Raw genomic sequence first — 25,075 nt, forward strand, 5'->3', positions numbered from 1 at the left:
TCCATTTTTTTTGAGTATCGTCTCTCCTAGAGCTTTTCTTTCTGTAGCACTTTTGTATTGTAACTGCAATACATAACCATAGTGTTTCCTAGGTACTAGGCCTTCTTCTGGAATCTGATTGATTTTTATTGACACTGCTATAAATTTTCACTTCTCCAATACAATTCAAGGATTTACTTAAGTTTTAGATAAGCGCAGCCAGCATCTGAATCTAATCAATGCATGTATAATGAAAAACAGCAGAGTAGGATGTTTTGCATACAATTTGGTTATTCTGGTTTCTATTATTGCTCCTACTTAATCTACTGCTTTAAAAGCAGTTCTGTATATATGCCCAATAAAAACTTTCAGAACAAAAATATAATCATCCCTTTACTCTGCCTAAAGATGAGCAAGAAAGACACAGCAACAGAAATCAAACCACACCACTCTCCCACATACCAAGGGCTAATCTCACTTGTCCCCAAGGAATAAGTAAATCTATCAGGGAAATTTTATAATTGATACAATTGTTAAATTACTCATTTAAAAAGTCAAAATGGGTGGTGAGAAAGAGGTGTTTTTTAAGGAACAATTTGGCAATGGGAAGTTTTGAAAGAAAGGGAAACTGTGATTGACACTACAGAAAGTTATAGGACAAGGTATTCTTTGCACTAGTCTAGCAGTTGGCAAATGGGGAGTTGGGGATGGATGGAAGGGCAGAAATCTGGGCAGACTCTTAGTGGACACATCAACTAAGGTGATGGCTGTTCAGTGAATCCTCTTGGATTGACCCTCTTTCTCCAGTTTAAGATCCTAAAAACAGTTAGTTGTGCAGAGTCCAGGCCTGATATAATGAGATGCTATTTCTGAGGATGCTTTGGAGCAGGAACTGAAGCTGTATATTTAGTTGGTGTGCACATTTTAAAAAGCTTTGGGAGAACATCATTAAGGGGTCACCCAAGATTAAATTCAATTAGTAAATTGTTTAGTATGGGAGTATGAGATGGAATATCCTGGGGTTGGGGCTGTGACATAATTTGTGTGGCAAAGTAACCTTCACTCTATCTAGTGTGATTAGTGTCCCCTACATATTTGACAATATTAGTCAATCCTTCCCCTTCTCCCCCTCACATTTAAAAGCAGAGTGTCTACCAGCAAACTGTAGCAGCCCTCATCAAAGTGTTGCACAGAGGGAGATACACCTACATGACACCTACATGAGGATCCGCCCCCCTCTATTTACAGCAGCGGGCCAGAACTCAGAGAGAAACAGGAAAGATAGATACCTTCTTCTCAGACTGGTTTTAATCTTGACTCAGCTCAGTGTGGAGTGCTGGGCTAAGTTTAGTGTAGGTGATGAGGGGCCTCCTGGCTACAAAAGCCCTACATGGGCAAAAGTAAATGTTTCCAGTAAAAGCATAAGYCAACTTAGTGGTAGTGTTGCTTGAACTGGAACACTTAATTTCCCTTCTGTTTAGTTGAACTCTGGATATAGGCACGTGGCCTGGCTGTAGCTTTGCTCGCTGGTGTGCCTTTCCCTCAGCTTCACAGGGAACAGCAAAACAAAACTTCCCTGTTGCTCTCAGGTGGAATTATACACACATGGAAAGATGATCAGCTGTAAGCATAGCTGAACAGGCAGCCAGGGTAGTGTCGTAGAGAGGAAAGCTTGATAGTGCCATTTTTCTTCAAGCAATACTCCACAAGGGCAAAAAAAGGGTGAATAGCCTGTGCTTGGTTCACCAGTTTTAGACCTGGGATATTTCATTAGTAGCTCACTGGCCACCCTCTGTGTGACCAGACTTCAAAGGCTCTTCTCAGAGCAAAATGAATTTCCACTTTCTCTAGTGAGCAAGGCATATAGTTATTACAATAACCTTTATTTGGATTTCCTCTCTCATGCTAATTTCTGAGGGGAAAAATTTACCCTAAGCAAGTGTAATGTTTTTTACTTCTGCTATAGCCTCACCTTTATCTGGATGTCAAAAGGCAAGAAAACAGTTGCATCCACAGCTAAGTGCAAATGTGAAACTTCACCTGCAGTTTAATGTGGCTCCCACTATTACAAATTCAAATTAAAATGAAGGCTACTGAACTGTATTACTTTAGRAACCAGCCTGTTTTACCTGCAGTTTCTGGGTTCTGGGGCCACCGCAAAACCCCATGAACAATCCTGCTTCACCTTCTGTGTTAGTGTGAGTGATGGACACAGTCTCACGTAGATAGAGGATATACGTTGACAAGCTCATTGTTTCATAATTTATCACCAACAACTAGGCAATTAATGAACCCCAGATACTTCTTTGCTGTATACTTTTGATGTCTTCTTCCCTTTGCAACAGAGCACAGCTAATTTAAATGATGATATCGTAAACCCGGCCCACTCTTCCCAGCCATTCCCGCACGGCCTGGCGGACGCGGATATCTGTCACATGGCAAGTCAGCTGACTGATACAGGGGAACACGGCTGGCTGGAGGGCTGTGAATGTTTGGTCTGGCAGGGCCTGAATCTGGTTGAGAACTGTCAACACCATGTTGGTCCATGCCTAAATAAAGATATTAAGACATCTTGTTGTTACAGACTCAGGACAGAGTAATGCTGGCATATTCATTTTATTTTTATTGCACCTTTCTAGTTCACATTCAGTACTTTAAGTCACTGTCTGACTTTATATTGCAGGTATCATGCTCATCTTCCTCTGTCTATTACTTATCCCACAGTGAACAAAGATTTCAAAGTTTGATGCTTTCACCGATTTGTTCACTTGGACATTCAAGTATCAAGTCTGTTTAGCAACAGAATCCAATATTTCTGCTATAGCATTAACAGAAAACTTAAATACAAGAGCATTGTGACAAGCACCCTCATGTTTTCAAAAGGCTTAAGTGGGATAGAGCCCTTAACAGTAAGCAATCAGTGTCACTGTAGGTTGTTAGTTCTTAGAAAAATGCAGCTTTGGCTCCAGTCACAGAAGCACTCTTCAAAGCTGTACTGGTATGTGCCTCATAACGCTTTGCTGAAGGCTGTTTTTTAATATGACAGACTTAGGCTTTTATCAGTGCCAGCTTCTGGAAATATTCAGTCTTGATCATGAGGGGAATGTTTTAACAAAGAGATTATAATCATTCTAATAAAAGAAATAGAAAAACATTTAGAAGTATCTTTTAAATTATTATTACTATTGTACAAGTGTGTCCTACCTGTATCTGGGCCTCAGCATCTCGAATAGATATATTCAGGGAACTGACTGTGGATCCAGAGCGTGGTCGCTTCTCTTGTCTCAGGATCTCTGGGCCAGCACTGAAGGAATGCCTCATTTGACCCTGGTCTATAAGATGTTGTGGCCGTTGGAGTATGGGTGAATCCTGCCCTCTTGAGCCCAGGAACTCCCCTTTCTTTTCCACTTTGCCCTCTTTGGTGAAGGATGTCATGGCCTGTTGCTGTTTTCTTTTCTTGTATTCAGTCATGAGCTTGGAGATAGTTTTGTCAGTGGCTATGGTGTAGATCTTGTTGCCAGCGCTTTCCCACCATTCTTTTTTCCTGGTTTGCTCTTTTTTCTCTGGTTTAGGACTTAGGGGTGGGGGTAGCAGCAGCATTTCTCCACTCCCTCTTCTGGGTGTCAGGATGTCTCCCAGCTGGTCCCTGATTTGACTCCTGTCATCTTCAGAGGGTGTGTCTTTCCCAGACTGCCCTCCTGTTGATGGGGTGGAGGCTTCTGAGTGAAAGGATGGTAAAATGAAGAAAGGGTCACCCTTGAACACTGGAGGCTCCTCTATATTATTCTCCAGATCCAGATGCATCTGGATGTAGTTGTTGCACAGTTCCACGCAGAGCTTATGAAGCCGCTTGATTAGCCAGCCCCAGTCCGCATTGCTGACAGGTTGTACACTCAGAGATGGTATTCGAGCCCTCCATTGTCTCTTCTCCTTCCCTCGGGGAGGACTAACTTGGGCAGTTTCTTCAAAAATGTCTTCATCTTCTGAAGAACACTGCTGTGAGGAGTCTGTGCTTCTCTCATCATCTTCAAACAGGATCTTCTTCACTTGGTCTGCAGTGATGTTCTCCTGATTCATCAGGATTGCACAAACCAAAGCATGGAAGTAGATGTTGAAGCTCATTGCTGACTGGCGATACAAGTTGGCAGCTCCACTAATGCCAGACACTTTTTTCAGCAAACATTTTAACCCAGGTCTGGTGTCAAACTCTCTGGCTGTTCGATATGAGTCCAGCAGTAAGTCAAAGATGACAGCCAAGTTTTGCATGGAGATGTACCTCAGAAAACCAGCCAACTTGTTTTCTGGTACTTGTATTGTCATTTTCTCCTCCAAGTGAGAGGGGCCTTTCGCAAATTCTTCCAGTAAGATGTCATATAAATTCTGGAGTAGTACTTGGTGGGACAGCAAGCTCACTACTATTGTTCTGAAAGGAATACTTGATAAACCAAGCATGGGAAGGAAAAAAAATGTTGTGATTATACCAGAAGTGTAAGAATACTTCATATTTTAGAATCTCACATGCAAGATAGCACAAGAAAGGCCCAATTTTTCCAGCCCTGTTTCAAAAAAGTAGAGGAAGACAAAGTCCTTGGGCTACTCCTTCAAATACTTTCCTATGTGGGAAGACACTTCTATGAGTTAAGAAAAGATAACTCTCCACAGCAAGCACACTAATGGAACTTGAGCAGAGGAGTTATGAAAACCAAGTTCTATAATAATTCTATTCCTCTTCTCCAGAGATGTCAGACATGGAGAGATTAAATATTCTTTCAGTTTCATGGCAGATGCATGCACTCTCAATATTTCAGACTGTTGTAATTGAGAAATTTGTTAACACACAAGTTATGCAGCACTTCTGCCATCGATCCCTGACTATATTTTCTTTTTTTGTTGCTAAACTTTGGCTGTGTTGAAACATCCCTGAAACTCCTCCAGTGCCTTTTCAGCAAACCTTAACCTTCCTATTGAGGTCTAAGCTGGTGTACCACTTGGTTTCCATTTCCAATAACATCAGTGGCATCTCTTAAAACTAAAATACAAAACTCCAATGAACCAACCAAATAAAATCCATGTACAAAAACACCAGCAATGCAATGGAGCATGCAAAGAAGCTAAAGTCTTGATGAAGGCATACTTCATTGTTTCTGTTGAGACTTGAGCTTGAAGACTGAGATCCTACTGTGGAAATACCTATTCCTAACACTGTTTCTCACATGTGATATTGGGTGATCTTAGCCCTGCTCCTGTTAAGAGATTTTTTGCTAATTGTTCTAGATCTCACTGACTTCTGATTTGTACACGGAACCCAGGAATGTCAAATTCCCCCAGCCAAGGTTTTAAGGCAATTCACTAGTAAGTAATATTGAGAGACTTACAGGCAGGGAGGCTAGGAAGGAGGAGTGGACAGGATTGTTATTAAAGCAAGACACTGGTATCTCATGGATTAAAAATTACAAACTGTGAAACTTATCTCTAGGCATTTAAAAAAAATCATAAAATTACAGTTGTGATAAGTGGAGCAGATGCTCTGGTACACATAGTAATACTTGTTTTGATTCTAGGGAACTATGATAGGTCACAGATTTTAATCAGCACTACTACCAAGTGAGGAAGAGACTTTTCAGCTTGCTTGCAATACTGAAGTTTTAGGTTTAAATGAAAGTAAACCTTCACGAACATGAGATGTTCAGTTGTAGGCATTTAATTTTTTTGTAGCAAAAATTCTACTTTTATTGAAAACACTTTTGAAAGTTGTTTAAAGTGCTAAAACAATGTTTAATTTTTTTTCTGGATTTCTTCTGAGAAATTCTGTTGAAAATCAATTTTGAGACTGCAACACTGATATTTACTAAAAAAAATCCAGAAGAAAAGGTATTTTTAACTCACAATTTTGCCTTATGCTAACTGACTTCTAAAACCACACAAATGGTCCAGATTAAAAAAAAAAAAAAAAAAAAAAGTCCTGCACTTATCTATGCCAGTTCACTTACCATGACACTAGCTGTCAGTGCCAATACATCAGTAAAACTTATAGTCTTAATTGCTGACAATGTTAAAAACTTGATGATTAATACTTATGCTGGAGCTTTTTACTGGGGATGTCTGATGTAAAAATCATTAGAGGCCGTGACTCAGAAAACCACTTAAGAGCATGCATAAAGTTAAATGAGTGCTTGCATTGATTTTAAGAGACTAATCCTGTTCCAAAAGCAGGATCACAATGGGTGAGATCTGCTTTCCTTGTAATAGCCATAAAGGCAATTTACAAAAACAGTTTAAAGTACTGCTCAATTCCAAAAGAAACTAGCAAGGAACTATAGGTGAAAATGCATGATGCTAGTGCTGGTTAAGGATAGTATTTTCTTATTTTGCCTGTAGTTTGAAACTGAAAATATGATTATGTTGTAGGAAGAAGAAAAGCTTCCTTACCCCAGCTTCCTGTGAAACGATGCAGCATTAAGGAAACAAAAGCAAAAAGGGAAAAGTGAAACACCACTAGCGTTAAAGCAAGCCCCTTTTAAAGGCTACAGTTATTAGCATGCAAGCCTGGCATGCAGTGCTGCACTGCTGTAGCAAATAATATTAAAAACAGTTGCACAGTCAAATTCTGAGCCTTGTTTCTGTAAAATATGAATGTTGTTGGGGAAACATTTCCCTATCAGCAAGTACACTTTTTTCAGTTGTTTAGACAAAGAGCAAGAACAGCACTGTTAGAGCATTCAGAGTTTCTATTAATTGCAAGCATGCTTTCTTCATTTGTTTAAAGAAAAACATGACCCATGCTACCTTTATAAATGCAGCCTGTTCAACTTCATGGCATATGTGCCATGGAGGAGAGTATTCCAGTCTTTTGCTTTGCATTCATTATAACAAAGGAGATCTGTGAACCTTTAGGACAGAGCAGATTTTTTCCCACCAAGAAGGAAAGGATGACACTGGGATCCCAGCCTTTCCTAGCCCCTGTTCAGGAGCCTGTTCTCTGAAAGCAGGACAACAGAGCACTTGCTCTTGGGGGAAACTTCTGCACAGCTGTATAAGAAGTGAGACTTCTTGCATGGTTTTTCTTCCTGTCCATCCAAAAAGGACCACAAAATTCTGGCTCCTTCTTGCATGCAATATTTAACTTTGAATGAGGAGACCTAAAGTGGTACAGAAGCAGGTTTGGTATCTAATAAAAGATCATTTAATGCCCTGTATTACATACCTTGCAATACAAAAACAAGCCCTGAATGCAGAACTCCAATTCTTGGCTCTGTTCATGTTGTTATCGTAGTTGGTCAAACAACCAAGTGTAAGCAAAAAGAAATGTCCTTTGACAGGATCAGATTAAGTGTCATGCAAACACATGGGCTTCTGAGGTGGTAACACAGAGAAGGATTTCCATAAAAATAAATAAATATCAAGCAAAAAGAAAGTTCCCTAGGTCAGTATCTTGACGATTTTATAGCTTTGGATGTGGCCTCTTCAATTTATACTGCTCTGTTTTACCTTTTAACTTTTCCTACCTTCTTAGTAATACCGAATTTAAAACACCATTATTGAAGCAGACATTATTTCATTTGCCAGATATCATTCCAAACGTAACAGTACTTCCAAAGCTTTCTTTAAAATGATATTTGTACTATACTTCTTAAAGAAAAGAATATCAATATTGGAAAGATTTTCCTGATATTTCCTATGAAAAATTGTTTTCTTAATTTCATCTGTATTTCCTTTACTCAAAGGCTTTGTGTGACCCTATGTATCCTTCAGGTATTTGTCCACATTATGGACCATGACACAGATAACAGTGTGTAGAAATGGCCTGTCTGTAACTGGAATAGCTCTTGAACATGCCTGTTCACCAGTGCATGATCATGGGAACATCTGGACAGCAGAGGGTAGGTAAACTGATGTCTCCTATGTCACAATTTTATTTGATCTGTATATTCCATTTTTATGGTGAAACCTGTAGAGAGACATGGTTTGCCATGCTCTGTTCGCATCTATGTCAGCCTAACAGTGTTTTTATCTTGCTTTTAACTACACAGCATTTTCCTGGGAAGATATTTTACCTTCTCTGGGTATGACCATTTGGTTTCTTATCTGGCGGCAGGTCAATGATGAGCACACAAGACTGGGCATGTTCAAACCCTTCCTTGTTGCTAGGAGTCTTTGGGGAGCACTGGGTTTCCAACATGAAGACCTGGAAAACATCACAGCACAGAGAACAATCAGGTTAGCACTTGCACCGAATSCTAAGCAGGGCCCAACAATAGGATTTCTGTGGAAAATCTGTTACGATGGCTTAATTTACAGTGCCAGAGGGAATTAAGGTATCTCCAGGCAAACCTTCCTGGGAGCATGCTGCTTTGGTAAACAGCCTCAGCACTCTGGACTACCTCCAGACACTCAATAGAACACAGCGGGAAGGACAGACATCTCTTTCTTTGAACTTGTATAAGTCATAATATCAAATGTCAAAACAAGCTTTCTGATGACTTTATGCTACTATCTGAAAATATCATGTATAGTGGAGACAAGGAGCTGTTAGCGTAGTTAGCCTGTTCTACCTAGAAAGGTTGGTTGTTGGAAGGATTATTTTCAGCCACAAAGAGACAGCAGATACCTAACTTGCAATTATTTGAGAGGCAAATGGGGAAACAACTCTCCGTTGCTACGGCTTTTTTTTTTCTAACTTAGTAGTTGTGTCAAATCCCCACTGAGAAGGATTTCACTGAGGTGTTCACAAATCCTGGTTTGTATCTCTGGGATTTTCGAGCAGCATCAGGGTACGATTAATCAAGTCAGAAACTGACATCAAACATTTATTGGCTCTTTTAATCCAACCACTTTCCCATGCTGAAATGGTCACATAGTATTCACAGTTTTAAGGTATGCTGTGGGTCATCAGACTTGCTGGATTTCAAGGAATTTGTTTTATATAACCATTTTCATAAACTGACCAACCTCCACTGCAGTTCATAATACAGTGTCAAAAGAACCCTGAGAAAGTCATCTCAGGGCTTGCTTTGCTGATTAGGAGTTAGTGGTCAGTTTTATATCAGTTGTTCAATGCCAAGATTATCTTCTAGTTTTCAGTAACTCTTTTCCTTCTCTGCCATCTATACCCAAGTATTTACATAAGACTGCATTTCCCCTCAAACCCTGCTTTGATAGGCTGAGCAAACCTAGTCTTTCTAGTTTCCTACCAGTCTCTGTTCTAGTGCATTTTTTGCCCTTCAAATTTACCTTTCTTGAATAATCAGAAACGTATGATATTCTAGATGAGGACTCACAGTGACACTAATACTTCCCTTTCTCTATCAGAAATATCTCTGCTGATGTATGCTAGTGTTGCCTATTTCTTTTTAAGCTATATTACTCAATGGGCTTAAAATCAGTCTGATCAGGTAACACATTCGTATTTTCCCCCTCCCCTAGTCAGGCCTAATTCCAACTTTACAGGGTGGCACTTTTAAAGATTTTTCTAGTTTATTACTTTTTCTTACTACTACCATTAGACAAAAAAATGTTAGTCTGGTGACGAGGAAATCTGCTCAGACTTGCACATAGGGTTTGTGAGGAAGGCTGTGGGCAAGATGTACAGGTGTTGCCTTGTCAGCTAGAGGGCAAGGTACAAAAAAATATCAACCAGAAAGTGCTACTTTTTATTGAGCTGCACAAGGCCTCCATGGGGAAGTGGCAGGGGAGCAGTTTTCTTAGCTGCCAGTAACAATGTTGCTGTGGAAGGACACTTTCTTCAGACCCCTTATTTGTTATTCCCAAGAACTTTCATAAGGAGAAGCCCAAAGTTTGTTTAGCTCCTTGTATACAGTACTAACAAGGAGGGAAGCTGCTCTGGCCTTCCCCGAAAAGCAGTCAGTACCTGCTGTGCCATGGCTCTGATTCTCCAGTATTCAGCTTCAGCACTTGGTGAGAGGGAGGGGGCTGCCACCTTCACTTCACAGGCATCTCCACTAAAGCTTTCAGAACCACTGTGGAAATAGCCCAACAGGTTCTATAGAGAGACACAACATCAGACTTTCACTGTGCGTTAAATTAAGTCAGCAACTGTAGAGTTGTCCATCCTGTTCACATGTATTACAAGATTCAAAATGATCTGTCTCATTATCATCAGCCTGCCTCCAGCTATTTAGCATTTGATGCAAGTGCATTACAACTCTTAGATAGTCCAGCCTGTGATGAATTAACAGGATTTTTTATTATGAGAAAGATATGAGAAGAGTTGAGAGATAATCTATATAGAATATGCAGTAACATGATCAAGTAAGCAGCTGTTGATTTTCCATCTAGCTTTAGTCAATCCAGAGGGAGAACTGGATCAAAAGCTAAGTTTTCACCTACTTAACTCTCCTGATTTCATGCTGACAGGACAACTTGAAAGTCTGGACTGTTAGTGACTAGTGCTGTCTGTACATGTTTAGAAAAACAGATTTCAGTCTCTGTTGTTGATGCAACACCTTTCGTTGTAAGTGAATTGACAAAATAATAAAAAATACCACATATTCCTTAAGCTCTTTTTCCTGGCTGTGTAAACAAAGCTTGTCTTAAAAAAAAAAAAAAAAAAAAAGAGGCAACTTGTCAAATGTTAGTGAGTCTAATCAATGTGGTTACATTTTGAATCTCAGCAGAAAGGCAATTTACCTTTACTGGCTCCAGAGTGGCAGAGAATGCATCCTGCAAGGCACAACATGCAAGCCTCCACATCTCTTCAGTAAAAACAGGTCCTGCTGTCACTAACACATACCTGCAAGCAAGGATACAGAAAAACATTATCACATTCAAGAAAGAGCTAGACAGTTCTCATTTGTAATGGGAGAAGGTTGAAAACAGAAGAAGAAGAGGCCACTCAGTACCTATCTCCTGTCTCCTCAGATTTGCCAGTTGTTACTCTGACCCCTTTTCTGTAATTACACTATTTTTTGACAGATTTTTTTTCTTTTTCTAAGTATCATCTCTCCAGGAAAAGAGCCAAACATTGTAGAAGTATATTGCAGTACTTATTTTGACTGTGACTGTAAAAACAACCTGAAGACTGTGTGTGACGGAACGCAACTACCCCCCGCGCGCGCGCGCACACACACACACATCTCAGGCCCAAAGTGTGGCAGAGTGCAACTACCCTCCCCATCTCAGGCCCAAAGTGTCGTGAAGCACAACTATCCCCCCCMCACACAAACACCTTATCTCAGGCCCCAGCTGACCGCAAATAACTGACTGTGTCCAGGGCTGACCAGGACGAACTAGGTGATACTGGTTGCAACTGGTGAGGCCAGAAATGGGCATGAGATCAGCAAAAAGGTATATTTTCCCCAACACAACATGAGATCAGCAAAAAGGGTATATCTCCACACCAAATATTATAGGACCATGAGTCAAACTCCGTGCCCATAAATAGCGCTRCAGCCTAGAGCCCATTGAGCTCTCCTGCACAGCAGCAGGCTGCGCGGTGGTGAATCTCCCCTTGAGCTGGGATGCCTCTCAAGGTTACTCCCCTGGAGTTAAGAGAACCTCTGACAAGAAACCGTTGGAGTGGTAAGWAACCRAGACTCGGGCACTAACAAATGGGCAGTAAGATTTGCTTGCTATGACTACACTGTATGACCATCTTCAATAAATCTGTTAACTAATAACCAATAACCTTCTCTCCCCCCACTTCACCCCCGTGACACTGTGAAAGGGATTAATTACAACTAAACACCTATGAATTCCAACAGAAAGCTCCTTGCTTATTTTTCCTAAGGATTAATTATTTGCTAACTGTATATAGGTAATGTACAAATGCTTTTTATGGGAATGATACACAGAGGAGTTCCTAAAATTACAGCTTCTAAAGCTGACAGAAAACAGCGAGAAAAGGCTGGTAAGTCTAAAATTCAGCATTCAAATAACAAGAGGCAGATATATTGCAGACTTCTTTTGAAATGTTAGACAACTTAATCAGTCCACAAGTTCTTCAAAGATTTGAGATGTAAAGACATCTGCTTTGAATATGCTAACAGAGTAAAGAGATTGTTACCTGATACAAGAGCAGCCAACTCTGGAAATTATTTCTGTTGGTTCTGCTACACAGGCCACCAGCAACTTGAAAAGATCTTTTAGCATAGTATTGATCATATTTTCATAACCAATATCTATAAGGAAAAGACAAGGACTGGTTTTAACATTATTGCCTTTGCATTAATATTTAGAGACAAACATTCTTGCTACACTTATTGCTATCCAGAGACTTTGCTAAAACAACTCTTTTTATGCAGCTATCGCTATGGGTCAGTTTTGAAATGTACATCAAACTGAAATGAGAACAGTTCTTTTGAGGTTAACATTATAAAATGTTTGCTCTTAAATGATACTGGAGAAGTTCTGTTCATTTCTGTTTCTGACTACTCTAGTCCTTTATCATCAAAGTCCTACTAACATTCTTTTGGAAAGTATAATATAAATGAATAGGAGAATGGACTAAAAAACATTCATAGGTCCTTTCCAAGCTACATTTTTTCATGATTTTAAACCCCTCTAAACCCAGTAAAAAAAGCACCAAATGAAAATTCTCAACCCTCCTCTTCAAATGCTTGAGCAACCAAAAAGCAGTGAAACCATCTCCCCTAGTAGCTATTCAGTAACATGCCACTGATGACTGTCATTAGAAGTGATAGTGAGATGACATACCTGAGTGTATGAAACTTTGAATGTGCTCCACTACTAGTTCACAGGAAAGGCCAATGGCATGCTTGAAATTAGCAGATGCCACATCCCAGTAAGAATGGTCACCATGACTGCGATGGAGCCAAAGGGACATTGTAGGAAGAAGAAGATGTACAACTGCATAAATGCCAAATCCTGGGCCTTAAAAAAAACAAAACAAAACAAAAAAACACAGTGAAGGTTGCATATCTTTGCCTATAAAGTCTACATGCAAAGTAAATTTGATAAGTTGTTCCAGGCTTGAGGCCAGGGGTATGTGATGCTAAAGAAAGCAGGTTTTGAGACTCTTTTTGCAGGATGAGAGAGGAGCAGTAGTTTTGGATTTACTTGATTATGAGCTAGTATATGAACATTTACCTAACTGTTTACCTGCTGTGTTGCCTAGGGGGACTACAGGACTATATCACTTTCTTTTAGGATTTCCTGGATACCATACAAACATTTTACGTGGCTAGGGCATTGATAGAGTACTGCACTTCTTTATTTGTGCATATAGGACTCCAACATACAAGGTGTCTTCTGTCAACATAAAAGAATGGGCTAACTGTAACCACAGACCACGCTCTGAGAGGATCTGTTTCTATCTGAGGATGTCTCTGTGCAGCTCCAGCATGGGTAATGCAGTTTACAGAAATGATTTTGGATTCTAAGAGGGTTGATCAGAGCTCTGCTAGCTCACATTTTATCAAGTCCTTTCATTACCAGGTGTCTTGGCAACATCCCTCAGCAATTCAAAGAGCAGATCCAGAGTGGGAGGCTGGTGCTGGCGGGGACAGTTGGATATAGCAGTTGTTAATTCTTCTAGCAGAATAATCCAGACATTGATAAGGCCTACAAGGAAGGAAACAAAGATTAAAAGGCACAGATGAGAATATTGCATTGACAACAGGTGGAACTTACCCTCAGAAAATGAGTGAGGCTAAGAAATTAATTGATTAAAGATCATGGGTTCTTGCTCTTAATTCATCCACATTCATTATTGCTGTGTAATGGTGGAGAGCAATACTAATTTTTGAAAGGATGGTCTCTTTTCTCTTTCCTAGTTTTCCAGTTGCATTAGTCCAGTCTGTTTAACCTTGCATGTCTGCCCTCTCTCTTTTTTTTTTTTTTTTTTTAAATGGGCATATTACGCATCTCACTAGTATTGCAAATTTTGCCCAGAATGGTTTGTACCTGCTTTGGTCATGCTCTTAGACAGCGATTTTAAGGTGACTAGCCATAATTCAACTGGCCATATTCAGCACCTAGAACTGAACAGTATTAATGACTCACAAGGTGGTCACAGAAAGAAGAGTGTTAAATATTAATACTGGCAGAGATGGACAACTATCAGAACAGCAATTTGGATAGAGGTGGTATTGAGAGTTTATAAATACATTAGCAACCCCCTAGAAGATTATGAGATACAGCTAATTTTCAAGACAATTTTGAAAGTAATTAGGAACTGCTGCCATCTGATTTTTTACAGATCACTACGCACTTGCTAGTTTCCCATGATATCATCAATGACTTACGACGATCTTGCATATTAAACTTGCAATACTCCTGCAATATATAGTGGTGTTCTTGAGATAAGTCTCCTTAGAAGGCTATGGGTAATAGACCCATATTAGGCTAAAAAGGATTTTACTTCAGTTCACTAATAAGGCCATTTTCTCTACCACTTGTAGGCATGCTAATGTAGTTTGTGTCTGCATGATGTTTGATGGTTAATTATGTTCCAAGAGCAATAAAAAAAGCTGTGAGGCAGCTTTGTTTAAGATGTACTGAGAGATAGAATTTGTCATCTGCAAGAGTCTTCCTGGAAACCACAGAAAACAGAGTGACTCACTGACTGGGTCGATGATTTCTTTATTCACACCACTTCCACAGGGTGTGCTCAGTAGGTATTGTACCATTGTTTAGAGCTATATAGACTTCAATTATCCTTTTAAATAAGGAAAAAATATTACCTACTCAGCACTAAATCTGGATATCTTCAAATCTGGAAGAACTGATTATCTTTTAGAAACATCTGTATGAATGGTGTGGCATGGAACCAAATACACTATGAAAATACACTGCACGCTGCATGGCAAAGTAGGGTAAAACATTTTGTCCCATCTTGATAGTGACTTTCAAGACTGGAGCGCCAGGGGAAACACTGTGTTTTGTCTCTGTAAAGTTAGTTTACCTAGCACTATTTTGTCATCTTTATCAGCTAAATAAGAATGGGGGGAAGTTTCAGTGGTTAGTTCTGATAAGAATCAGATCAGGAAAGTTTCTTTGCTGCAGGGTGGCATCTGTAGTTGCAACCAGAAACAGGCTGATAGAGCCACTCCAGAGCAGTAGGTGAGCAGAGCTCACCTCAAGTGAGGAGACCTTAGATCAAGTATCAAGCCTGATTCAAAGCAGAGACTTCAAGTCACTTGGGTCTCCCACATGCCAGACGAACATCCTAAAACTTCCAGACAGAGAAAAACAAACAAACAAAAACAAACAAACAAACAAAAAACAAAAAAAAAAATCAAAAAAAGAAGAAAGTCAAACTTTGTTTTAAATTTTGTGAAACTGGCTAGTCCTAAAATGGGCTGAGAGGAAATGTGGTAGTCTGAAGATGATCAAGGTTACGTATCCAACATGTAAACATATTGTGACATATATATGTGTATAGGTATATATATTTGTGTGTGTGTGTGTGTGTGTGTGTGTGTTTATATAACAGACAGCTTAAAATATACAGCTTATCTTAAACTGTGGTGTAATACAGGGCTAGATGGTTACATTTTAATAAGCCAAAGGTAGTTTACTACTGGAATGTTTAATAGTGACAGTAACTTCATTTCTTGTAGTCTGGGGGAAGCAGTGGCAGGTATAATACTTCAGAGGCTCTGAGTAGATATTCAGCTTTTCAACTCTGCATATCATGTAGGATCCTTTTGAAAATAAAATGGAAAGTCTTCATATCAAAATGGTGTTCTCAAGCCCTGGCAGAGCAGAATAAATCTGAGGGTCCTAGGACCTGTAGTTTGCTTTTTTCAGAGAGCAGCTTTTACCTCCCTTATCTGGGGTAGCAGGATAATCAAGGTGATGGAAAAGCCTCGATGAAAGAGGTACCAAGAATTATGCTGGTGAGGCACCTGAATGACTCTGCATGGAGTCAGCCTGGTTTCTGTATAGTTGGAGCTGGTACTTCACAGAGGCAGCTGGGTCTAAACAGCTCAATAGTTCAGATGCTGTTCAAAAGCAACTGTACCACTTCCAAAAGCCATCATAGTCAAGAAGTAAGTTAGTCTGCATTCTTGCACTGGTTGGCTCCATGCAGAGCTAGTTCTGGGGTCCATCAAAGGCCTGTTTAATCCACAACCTGTATATGCCACACAAACAATTAGAAGACAAGTGCTGCTTGTTTTTCTGGAGGTTGTAGTGCTTTTGATGGACTTTGGAAATACAGCACCATTTAGCCCAATAAACCACAGGACATAAATTTAGAAACTTCCTTAAACAAACATTCAACACCRTACAACTCAACACTTTTTTTTTCTGTTAAATACAGGTCTGCCCATACCAAACTTAAAAGTTTTTCACTCCTTTAATGCTGCCATGGTCCAGAAAGTATTTTTGTGCTAGCTCTCAGAAATATATGCTGTTTATATTATGAAGGTCAGGATAATTAAAATATTATTACCTTTTCCCAAGAAAAGGGCTGTATTTTTCTCATATATGAGCTCCATCTTTCAACATAAAGGAGGTGAAATGACCTGAACACACATGCTCATATACTGCTAACTGGTTTATTTAAAGTTAGGCTGCAAACACTGTAACTGCTGCTGAGACAGGAAACACCTTACTATACCTAGCTTCCAAGCTGTGTATATTTGTAGAAAACAGAGAGACAATAAACTATAAAAAGTTTTTCCCCTCTTTGTTTGCTTTCAGTAACTGTCAAAATTTACAGTGACGTGTGGAAAAAGCAATTGATTAATTCCTCTGTGTCATCACATGTAGTCACAGTTACTGCTTTCAGTTCACTTACCAGTGTCATCATCAAAGTCAGAAAGGATGCACTCAATACCATCCTCACTGCTGGCTGATTGTTCCTGCACTCTTCGGGGCAAGTTAGCCAGCCGGCCACTGAGGAAGATGGGTTTCAAGGGCATTTTATAGATTTTGGCTAACAACTGAAAAAAAAGAGAAAAAAATGTGGGGAAAGTGTGCAAAGGCTGTAACATCCTACACAGATACATAAAATTAAATTAAATTAAAATAAAAGCTATGAAAGTAATATTACAGTCCTCATAGATTTTGGGAAAGGAGCAGTGCTCCCTCTGTCATTTGGGAAAGACAARTGCTACAAATAGAGATGAGCTCAGTACTTTATTTCTTAGGCAGGCCTTTTTAAAATAAACCATGTATTTGCCATATACAGATAAGATTTCTTTTTAAGTCATCTCTTTTCTTCTTCTACAGATAAATTAAAACATATAACAAGATAAAAATGGCTTCTTTTAGAAAGGAGAACATGTTCTCTTCCACTGGGTTTGTAAGGATGAGGAAGGGTAATGTAATACACATAGTGTATACATAGAATATACATCGTATATTCACTAAATGCTTTAAGGTGAGGATAGCAAGTACAGTGTGTTATGTCTTCTGTTTATTTTGCTGAGTGATACTGCCTTATTCTTTTCTTCTTTCCCAGTCCGTGTACCAAATCCACCTGTTATCTCTGTTTGAGATGGTAAGTCTTTCTGCTATGGGAACATCCTTGTTATGCATTTGTATAGTACCTAGAAAAAACATGGCCTGGATCCAACACAAAGACCTGCAGATACTGCAGAAATACAAAAAACATTATCATATAAGTCAGACAAAAAATGTCCTAATAACCCTGGATAATAATCTGTGCTGCGAGCATGGAGATTACAGGAAACATGTCAGCATTCTAATTGTCAGAGATTTGCCCTGTGCTTCAGATATATTTTTGTGGTACAGATAACTGCTGCTGTGTTTCAGAGGGTGTAACCCATTGCTCTCCTTAAAAAAAAAGAGAATTCTCAACCCTTTTTCTCTTTTCCTTCCAGAATTCCCAGCACTGTTTACAGCAACTGTTTAAGTAAGAATTAATTTAACTCTGAATCTGTAAGTATCAGGTTTTGAACATTTACATTCTTTATGGTCTGCTTTTCCCACATGCTCCTCAGGTCTGAGTGCTTTTATTTCCTGAGTTTTCCTACTGTTAGCTTGCCTGGAGAGTATGATAGTCCCTCAGACTGCCACTTTCCATCTGGCAGTGCAGGATATTACCATTAGGCTTACTGCACATTTGCTGTGATCACACAACTATCTAATCATCGATGCAAAGCCTGAAAGGTCAGCACTGTTTTCTAGGCCACGTTAGTATCTGTATGATATCATTCAGCGTACCTGAGAACATCTCCTGAGGTAATCAAGCGCGGGAAGGCACAAGTCTGTAGATGTGGATCCTGATCCTGGCACACAGTCACCCATCTCCTTACAATCTGCTTCCCCTGGGGATGGGAAAGGCAGCATCAGGAGGGACAGAAGAAAAGCAACACACACAGAATTAATAGCTCTTTTACATTCAGTTATGCCCTAATATCTGGACAGAGAGACCAGAAAACATCCTTTGTCTGATCTTATTAGATGGTAACTAGATGATGCTCATAAAAATGATACATTAATATGGGTCACAGTTTATATCCAGGCTTTTCTACTCATTTGCACTCCACTACCCTGGAAATTTATTCTAGCAGAAGTTCTTCCTTTTACTCCTTAAATATATGACTTTGTATTTTGTACTACAAAATCTCCTTTCGCTGTTTTTAATCCAGGCTTGGATCCATTTTGAGGATCACAGTTTCAACTGTAAGATACATCCTCAGGATTTAGTGTGTCAATACCATAGGTACTTCTAACCCTGTGGCATCAGCAAACTCCTACTTTTAGGTCAGCTTCAGTAGGCATATTAAATAAGCGGATCAGTTCCAAGACCTCCTGTTGCAGACCTCCTCCCTGGATAACTCCATTCACTCCGGTATTTTCCCCTTCAGCACAATCTGCTTTCCTTCCCTCTCAGCCAATGTTTTGCCCAACTGAGAATTCTTGGCTCATACCCATTTATCCAAGTTTAACCACATACTTCCCATTTAGTGCCAAATCTGAAGCTTTACTAAATGTCTTCATGCATTAAGATTTTACTGCCTCAATAATCTACTCTTCTCACAAGAAAAACAAGATTAATATGATCCACTGCTATTAAATCCCACTTTATTCTTCTTTTACTCCATTTCTTTGCATTTTCCATACCCTTAATTATTCCCTCCATAATGTATTTTATAGTCTTCTCTACTATTGAGATTGGCCAAATCAGCCACTATAGTTTGAATCCTTTTGTTTTTCCTTAAAATGCATGTAAACGGTAGTACATTTGCTATGTTTCAGTACTAAAGTCCTACAGTCCTAATACCTTTAACACAAAAAAGTCCTTGCTGTTGGACTTGTAACCACAAAGGGGACAGACTTATCTCATGAATAAGAAACCTAAACAAGAATAAGACTGGCTTTTAAGTCCCGTGAAGGGACATGAGTTCCCTCTACTGGTTCTGCACATGCAATTTTATTTCTTTCATTAAAGTAGTAATAATTACAATTCTGGTCTGTCATCACAAGTTGAATTCTGCCCCTGTTGAAATTAATGGTGAAATAATGTAATGGGACAGGATTAATGATAATGATCAAATCCCACTGCAGTTAGGTACTTCATTTAAATTAAAGGAAGTTGCTTGCAAATCTAAATATCTCTGTGGATCTTCAGCCTACGTTGTAATAATATACACACAAGGAAAAAAAAGTCTCATTTTACTGCCCATTAGAAATTTTGCAATTTACATAAACTGTGGCATCAATTTTCTCCTTAAGAAAAAGTGTCAAATTCCAATGATCAAGGCAGGCAAGGGAATGTGAACAAGGGGCAGAAAGACCCAACAGCATTCGCCTTTGTTCTGAAGTTTGGCGAAGCACCACAATTCCTTTTGCCGGGTCACCTTGACTTGACACTCCTGATCTCTACTGCCCTCAGTAAGACGATGGAAAGATTAATCATGGCGATAGACTGTTGTTATCTGCGATGCTCATGATCTCACTGAAGGTTCAGCAGGTTTTTGGCACTGCCTGTACCAAACACTACTGCTGCTGAAGTGGGTAAGAGCAGGAAGGAGCCATGTGGCTTTGATCATTGAACGCAAAACAGTCTCTGTTCTGTTGCAGACAATCTATGCTGCTAACGCACAACTCTGGACCCTTTCTGCAACATTCTGCAGTTTTGTGGGTTTTTTTTTTAAATGAATATAATCAAGTCCTGGTGCAAGTAAGACCAAATGAAGCAGATGTTTAATAATGAGATGAATCTTTGCTGATATGGCAACTTGAAAACTTGATAGCATTAGAAGTGTTTCTGAAATAATCCCTTGATCTTGATTTTTTTAAAGCATTCTGGGCTCAAAGTCTTCACAGTCTCTCCTCCCTGCTGTGCTCTGTACTATGTAGCAGGATTCTTTTCTTCTGTAGAATCAAGTTTGACATACCATAGCTTAACAGAATAAAAGGAAAAATAAAAATATTTACCCAGTCCTTTGACAAACTTCATAAGGCACATAATGTAACTGGTGGCAGCATTGGCAAAGACCTGGATGCTGTCTGTATTTAAAAATGCTTCAAAGACATCAAACACCGGAGCCTGGCGTTTCCCTGTGGAAATAACAAGGTGAGAATTTTTCTCCATTCCCAACAGATATGGTTTTCCCACAGTTTCTCAACAATTTAACTGAATCTATAGGATCTCTTCTATTCTGGGCAAACAGAGACAGAAATGTTCTAATGATCTCAGCAGCAAAGCCTAATATGCTTTCTCTCTTAGCTTCTGAAGGAACTCATGTAACCCTTCATAGGAAGTATGTATTACAGACTGCCTTCTTTGCCTCATCTATGCAAAGTATCAGCTTATCCCCACCCAAACGGTAACAGTTGGCTTGGGCTCTTGAACTCAGGTCATTAGCTGTTACACTTCTGGTAAGGTTTATGGTTTAGTTCTTGAGAACTGTCAAGATGACAGCAGTCTCATGGAAAACCCTGACTCTTCTGACACAGTGGCAAAATAGCCTTATTTTTCCTAAGTAGATTATCAGTCTTTAAAAGCTGTATACACTTGCATTTTGCCACCAAACGTAAGAGATCTGATGGACAAACTTTTAGGAGGCAAACCATATCTCTCATATATGACTTCAAACATTTAAAAAAAAAACATTCAACTGTGGCAAATGAACAACCATACAAACAACCATCTCTTTCTGGGAGAGATGTAGAATTGTTCATATGGCAAACACAATTTGTATGAGCAATAGCAATTTGACTCCTCATGACTAAGGGCCTGGACAAGCACCTGCCTGGACTATCACACTAACTCACCTTAATGTATAAGACTAATATGTTTCACATAATGAGAAAATATACAGGAGAGTCCCTATTAGAAGTGGCAGCCATATGCAGCATGCTTTGTTTTCTCAAGCAGGGCAATGCTGATGGCCCAGCCAACCCCAGTGCTTCTGCACTACTGTTTTGCTCAAAAATACTCATATAAGTTTGAAGGATTTCTGTCTCATTCTACTCATCTGCCAGGGTCTAGAGGACAAAATGTCAGAACATTACCTCTGCTCTCCCCTGGCCCCAACCAATAAACTAGCTACTTCAGWACAATCCTAGAATATTGCAGTGCCACTGCAAGTTGTGAGTTGTACTGTTTCAGAGCAACTGTTCAGGTAGGGTATTTAAAATGTATTGAGTTATTTTCTATGTCCCAAAGAAATGGGACAGGGAAACAAATGCACATATGAAACAGAGAGTGCAGTAAGTCCTTACCCATGGAGTATTCTCCTACAAGGTACTCTTTAACCTCTGACTTGCTGCTGCTGTGCACTGTTTCCAGGGCGCTGAACAGGGGTCTCCATCCTGATTGGATCTGGGTAGAACACATTTCCACCAACTCTCCTATAGAGGTGATGACCTGCAGACAACATAGGAAAGCTTAAAAAAACAACCCCCAAAAAACAGACCTCACACCTTGCTGGACCACAGAAGGAATGAGGATGGCTCTGAACACATTTCTAGATTTCAATCCGTTTTATCTAGATTTTTAAAATCTAAATTAATTTTTTTTTAACATAGCTAACACAAAAGTTTTATTAAATTACTTTAAGAGCAGGTCTAAAGAAGAGCAGGTAAATGATCAGGGAGAGGGTTCTGAAAGCATGATGCTTCCGCAACTGGATGTTATCAGCTCTTTGAAGGTATGGTTCTAATGCCTGGTACATTAGAACCTAAAAAAAGAAATAATTCAGTAGGTAAAAATATCACTTTTGGGTATGTTTCTGAGGAAAGACCTAACAAAAGAACAGGGTCACTTATGCACCATTCAGTCATTCTACATAACAGAAAATCCATCAGGTTACACTGCACTGGAACAATGTGTCTGCACTCTTTTGCATTAGACACAGACAACTGCTTACCACAGCCTGTGTTGCTCACTTTGGCAGAAAGAGGCCTCCTGATTCCTTGAAGATGATTAAGAGGCACCATTTGAAGGGAACTAGTGAAACACTCAAGTGACTAAGTACACTCTGGAGATCATCCTTCTTATGGTACAGACCCCCTAATCAGGGTTGACTTGCCTGGTCTTGGACATCCTCATCACACAGCTCTAGCTGCATGATACGCTCAAAGGGGCGGAACAGCGCCTCGTTAAAGTGAAAATGAGAAGGTTCGTTCCAGTCTGTCAGCACTTCGGTGAGGATGTCATGGATGAAGGAGACAGCCTTCCGAGACACATGCCTCTCCTTATGACAGGCGGCCTGCAGGGAGAGGAGGAGCATGAGAGTTTGCCCAAGCAAAAAAATTGCTTTTTACTGAGACAATTTTAAGGGCAGCAGGCACTTGATGGTGCTGAACCCTAAAAATTGCTTCATCAGTAATGTGACTAAGGACCCCATTACAACAAAAAGGGGAGACTACTGGTATGGAAATGGGTCACTGAGACTCTGAGCTGCCTGGAGTCCCAGAGCTGCATGAAGATTTACTGAAAATTCAAAAAGCATGGAGCTAAAAATAAATTTAACGATAGATCCCACAGAACAGATCTCATGGGAGGTGTTTATTACTGTCTTTGTTTTTACTGTGTGACCATTTTTCCCTTGAAAAGGGTAGTTTCTGCATATATACAACATACTTGATATTTGCATGACCAAATTTGCTTTTCATTTGGCTTTTTACAGAATTGAAAAGTGATGAGTATCTGTTTATTCTGGAAGAGCTATTTAAAAGAAATGCCAGTGCATCTGGATATAAAGTTACCCTGTTTTGAGCAACTATGTAGGTTATGCTGAATTCAGTCCTTTCCCTGATGTTGCTCCTTCCCAGTAATGCCCTCATCTGCACTGAAGTCAATCAAAAAGTCAGACCAGTCTGTCATTCTAAAAACACGGAAAGGATTCGAGGAGTCCAAACTGGCTTGTGATCTTAAAAGGTTTAAAAGTATTCAAAAAATGAAAGATATTTAAAGTGGTCTCAAGCTGGCATCCAAAACCAAATAAGACTTCAGTTTTCAAGATAAAAGGCTGTTAAAACATACAAATAAACTATCCTCTGTTATTTTTACTTCACTTAATGGTTTTCCACTGAGCCTTCCCAACAGCTGAACTCTGTTTTAAGGTATTTCAGACATTTTCATAAGTCAGTGAAACAAACTGCTGTGGCAATTTACTTAATTACTCATTTTAAACTGCAGAGAAACATGTTCCCAGTACACCTGGGCACATGACACCACATACCTCACTAGCAGAAAGAAAGCAAGTACTATACATTTACTCATACAAATGATACAAATCAAAAAGCTGTGAGAAGTCAAGACACCAGCATTTCACCAGACAACCTTTTCTCAGCCAAACTTCCTGTCTGATTTCATATGATCTATCTGTCACGTTATGTGGCTATCACTGGTATGCCACTGACTACGGTTCACAAGGAAGAAGGAATGGGAAAAAATGTTACCGTCTTCCCAGTCATGCTGGTTTTGTGTGGGAAAATGAAGTCTGTACCCTTTCATCAGAAAACTTGCTGCACAGACACAGAACTTCTTGACTGGGAAAGTGGATAGATGACGGAGTTACTTGTATCATAGATGGTTTCAGTTATTTAATGGTGCACTTCTCAGTGGCAGTACCACAATATGAGACACTGCACACAGTGTGTACAATACCCAAACAGGAGACTGCTTGTGACCAAATCTGACTGAGTATGGAAGACTGACATATATTTTAAGAGCCATCAAGTCTTCTCCAGTCATTCAGCTTCCCCATCTCTTGCCGACGTTCCTGTCTTCTCCCCATCTCCTACCTCTACGAGGTGAGGTGCCACCAGGCTCCAGCAGCGCATGAGGTGGAGCAACGGGCGCGATTTACTCCGAACAATTCTGAGCATGGCATCACCAAGTCGGAACAAATGAAGTGCACTTCTCCTGTCCTGCGTAGATTTTACTTCACCTACAAAAAAATAAAAGAAAATACATGGAAGCTAAGCAACAACAGCTCCTCCATCTCTAGATGTCTAAATTAAATCAGGTTAGAAATTATTGGTACGAATCCAGGAAGAAATCAGTGTAAGACAGTCTGCTTTTGGAGGCAAAAGAAGAGGAGATGGCTCTGAGTTTTAAGAAGAACTTATTAAATGCATTTCATTTTGATTTAAGTGATCCATTTTTTCAAACATTTTTATGACAAAAAACTTGGGGAAAATAACACATTATAATTCAGTTATGATATCCAGTACAGATAAGYGCAGGCAAGTAAAGCAAAGAGTTACGATAATTCACACTGAGAACCAAAGAGGTAGCTGCAAAAACCTTTGGTGGCATCTACAGGAAAGGATATGAATTGCAGATTATTTCATTCTGGTCTGTCCTGTATTTTTTTACCAAGGCAAAAGAYGCAAAGCAGAGAATTTGGGAAAATGATCTTCTGCTCCCCATCCAGTAATATTTTTAATTTCCCATTGAAAAGAATTCATCTTCCTTTGCTCTTACAACGTTTGGAATTCCACTTCACTGACTCATTTAAAATATACTGGTGCTTTTATCTCTAATGAAAGACCTAATCAGCGAGCATACTACTTTTAATATAAAAATATCTATGCAATTATTTGCTCTATGCTAATTTTAATATTATTACTAACCACTGTTGATTGACTATTATATACAAAAAACATTTATTAAAAATGAAGTGATGAATGTTGAGACCTAGAGACACAGTCAGCAGGGGGAAAAAAGCAACAAACTGAAGTG

The 25,075-nt window shown here is 39.5% G+C and overlaps 1 protein-coding gene across 1 annotated transcript in view; it reads right to left on the reverse strand.

Moving 5' to 3' along the window:
• Window positions 1-2,336: 2,336 nt before the first annotated feature.
• The window catches only part of ARFGEF3 (ARFGEF family member 3), a 94,216-nt gene continuing 71,477 nt past the window's right edge, over window positions 2,337-25,075 (reverse strand). Inside the window, exons 21-34 of the mRNA XM_026076224.1 lie at window positions 24,133-24,278; window positions 22,413-22,592; window positions 21,604-21,748; window positions 20,314-20,436; window positions 18,094-18,197; window positions 16,703-16,847; window positions 13,390-13,518; window positions 12,652-12,828; window positions 12,002-12,116; window positions 10,627-10,729; window positions 9,848-9,979; window positions 8,034-8,164; window positions 3,184-4,414; window positions 2,337-2,528 (exon numbers count right to left, since the gene is read on the reverse strand). Coding sequence (XP_025932009.1) covers window positions 2,337-2,528; window positions 3,184-4,414; window positions 8,034-8,164; window positions 9,848-9,979; window positions 10,627-10,729; window positions 12,002-12,116; window positions 12,652-12,828; window positions 13,390-13,518; window positions 16,703-16,847; window positions 18,094-18,197; window positions 20,314-20,436; window positions 21,604-21,748; window positions 22,413-22,592; window positions 24,133-24,278 — 3,053 coding nt within the window. The remainder of the gene's footprint in view (window positions 2,529-3,183; window positions 4,415-8,033; window positions 8,165-9,847; window positions 9,980-10,626; window positions 10,730-12,001; window positions 12,117-12,651; window positions 12,829-13,389; window positions 13,519-16,702; window positions 16,848-18,093; window positions 18,198-20,313; window positions 20,437-21,603; window positions 21,749-22,412; window positions 22,593-24,132; window positions 24,279-25,075) is intronic.

This window comes from Apteryx rowi, unplaced genomic scaffold (assembly GCF_003343035.1).
Source record: "Apteryx rowi isolate R43461 unplaced genomic scaffold, aptRow1 scaffold_429, whole genome shotgun sequence".
NCBI classification, from domain to species: domain Eukaryota; kingdom Metazoa; phylum Chordata; class Aves; order Apterygiformes; family Apterygidae; genus Apteryx; species Apteryx rowi.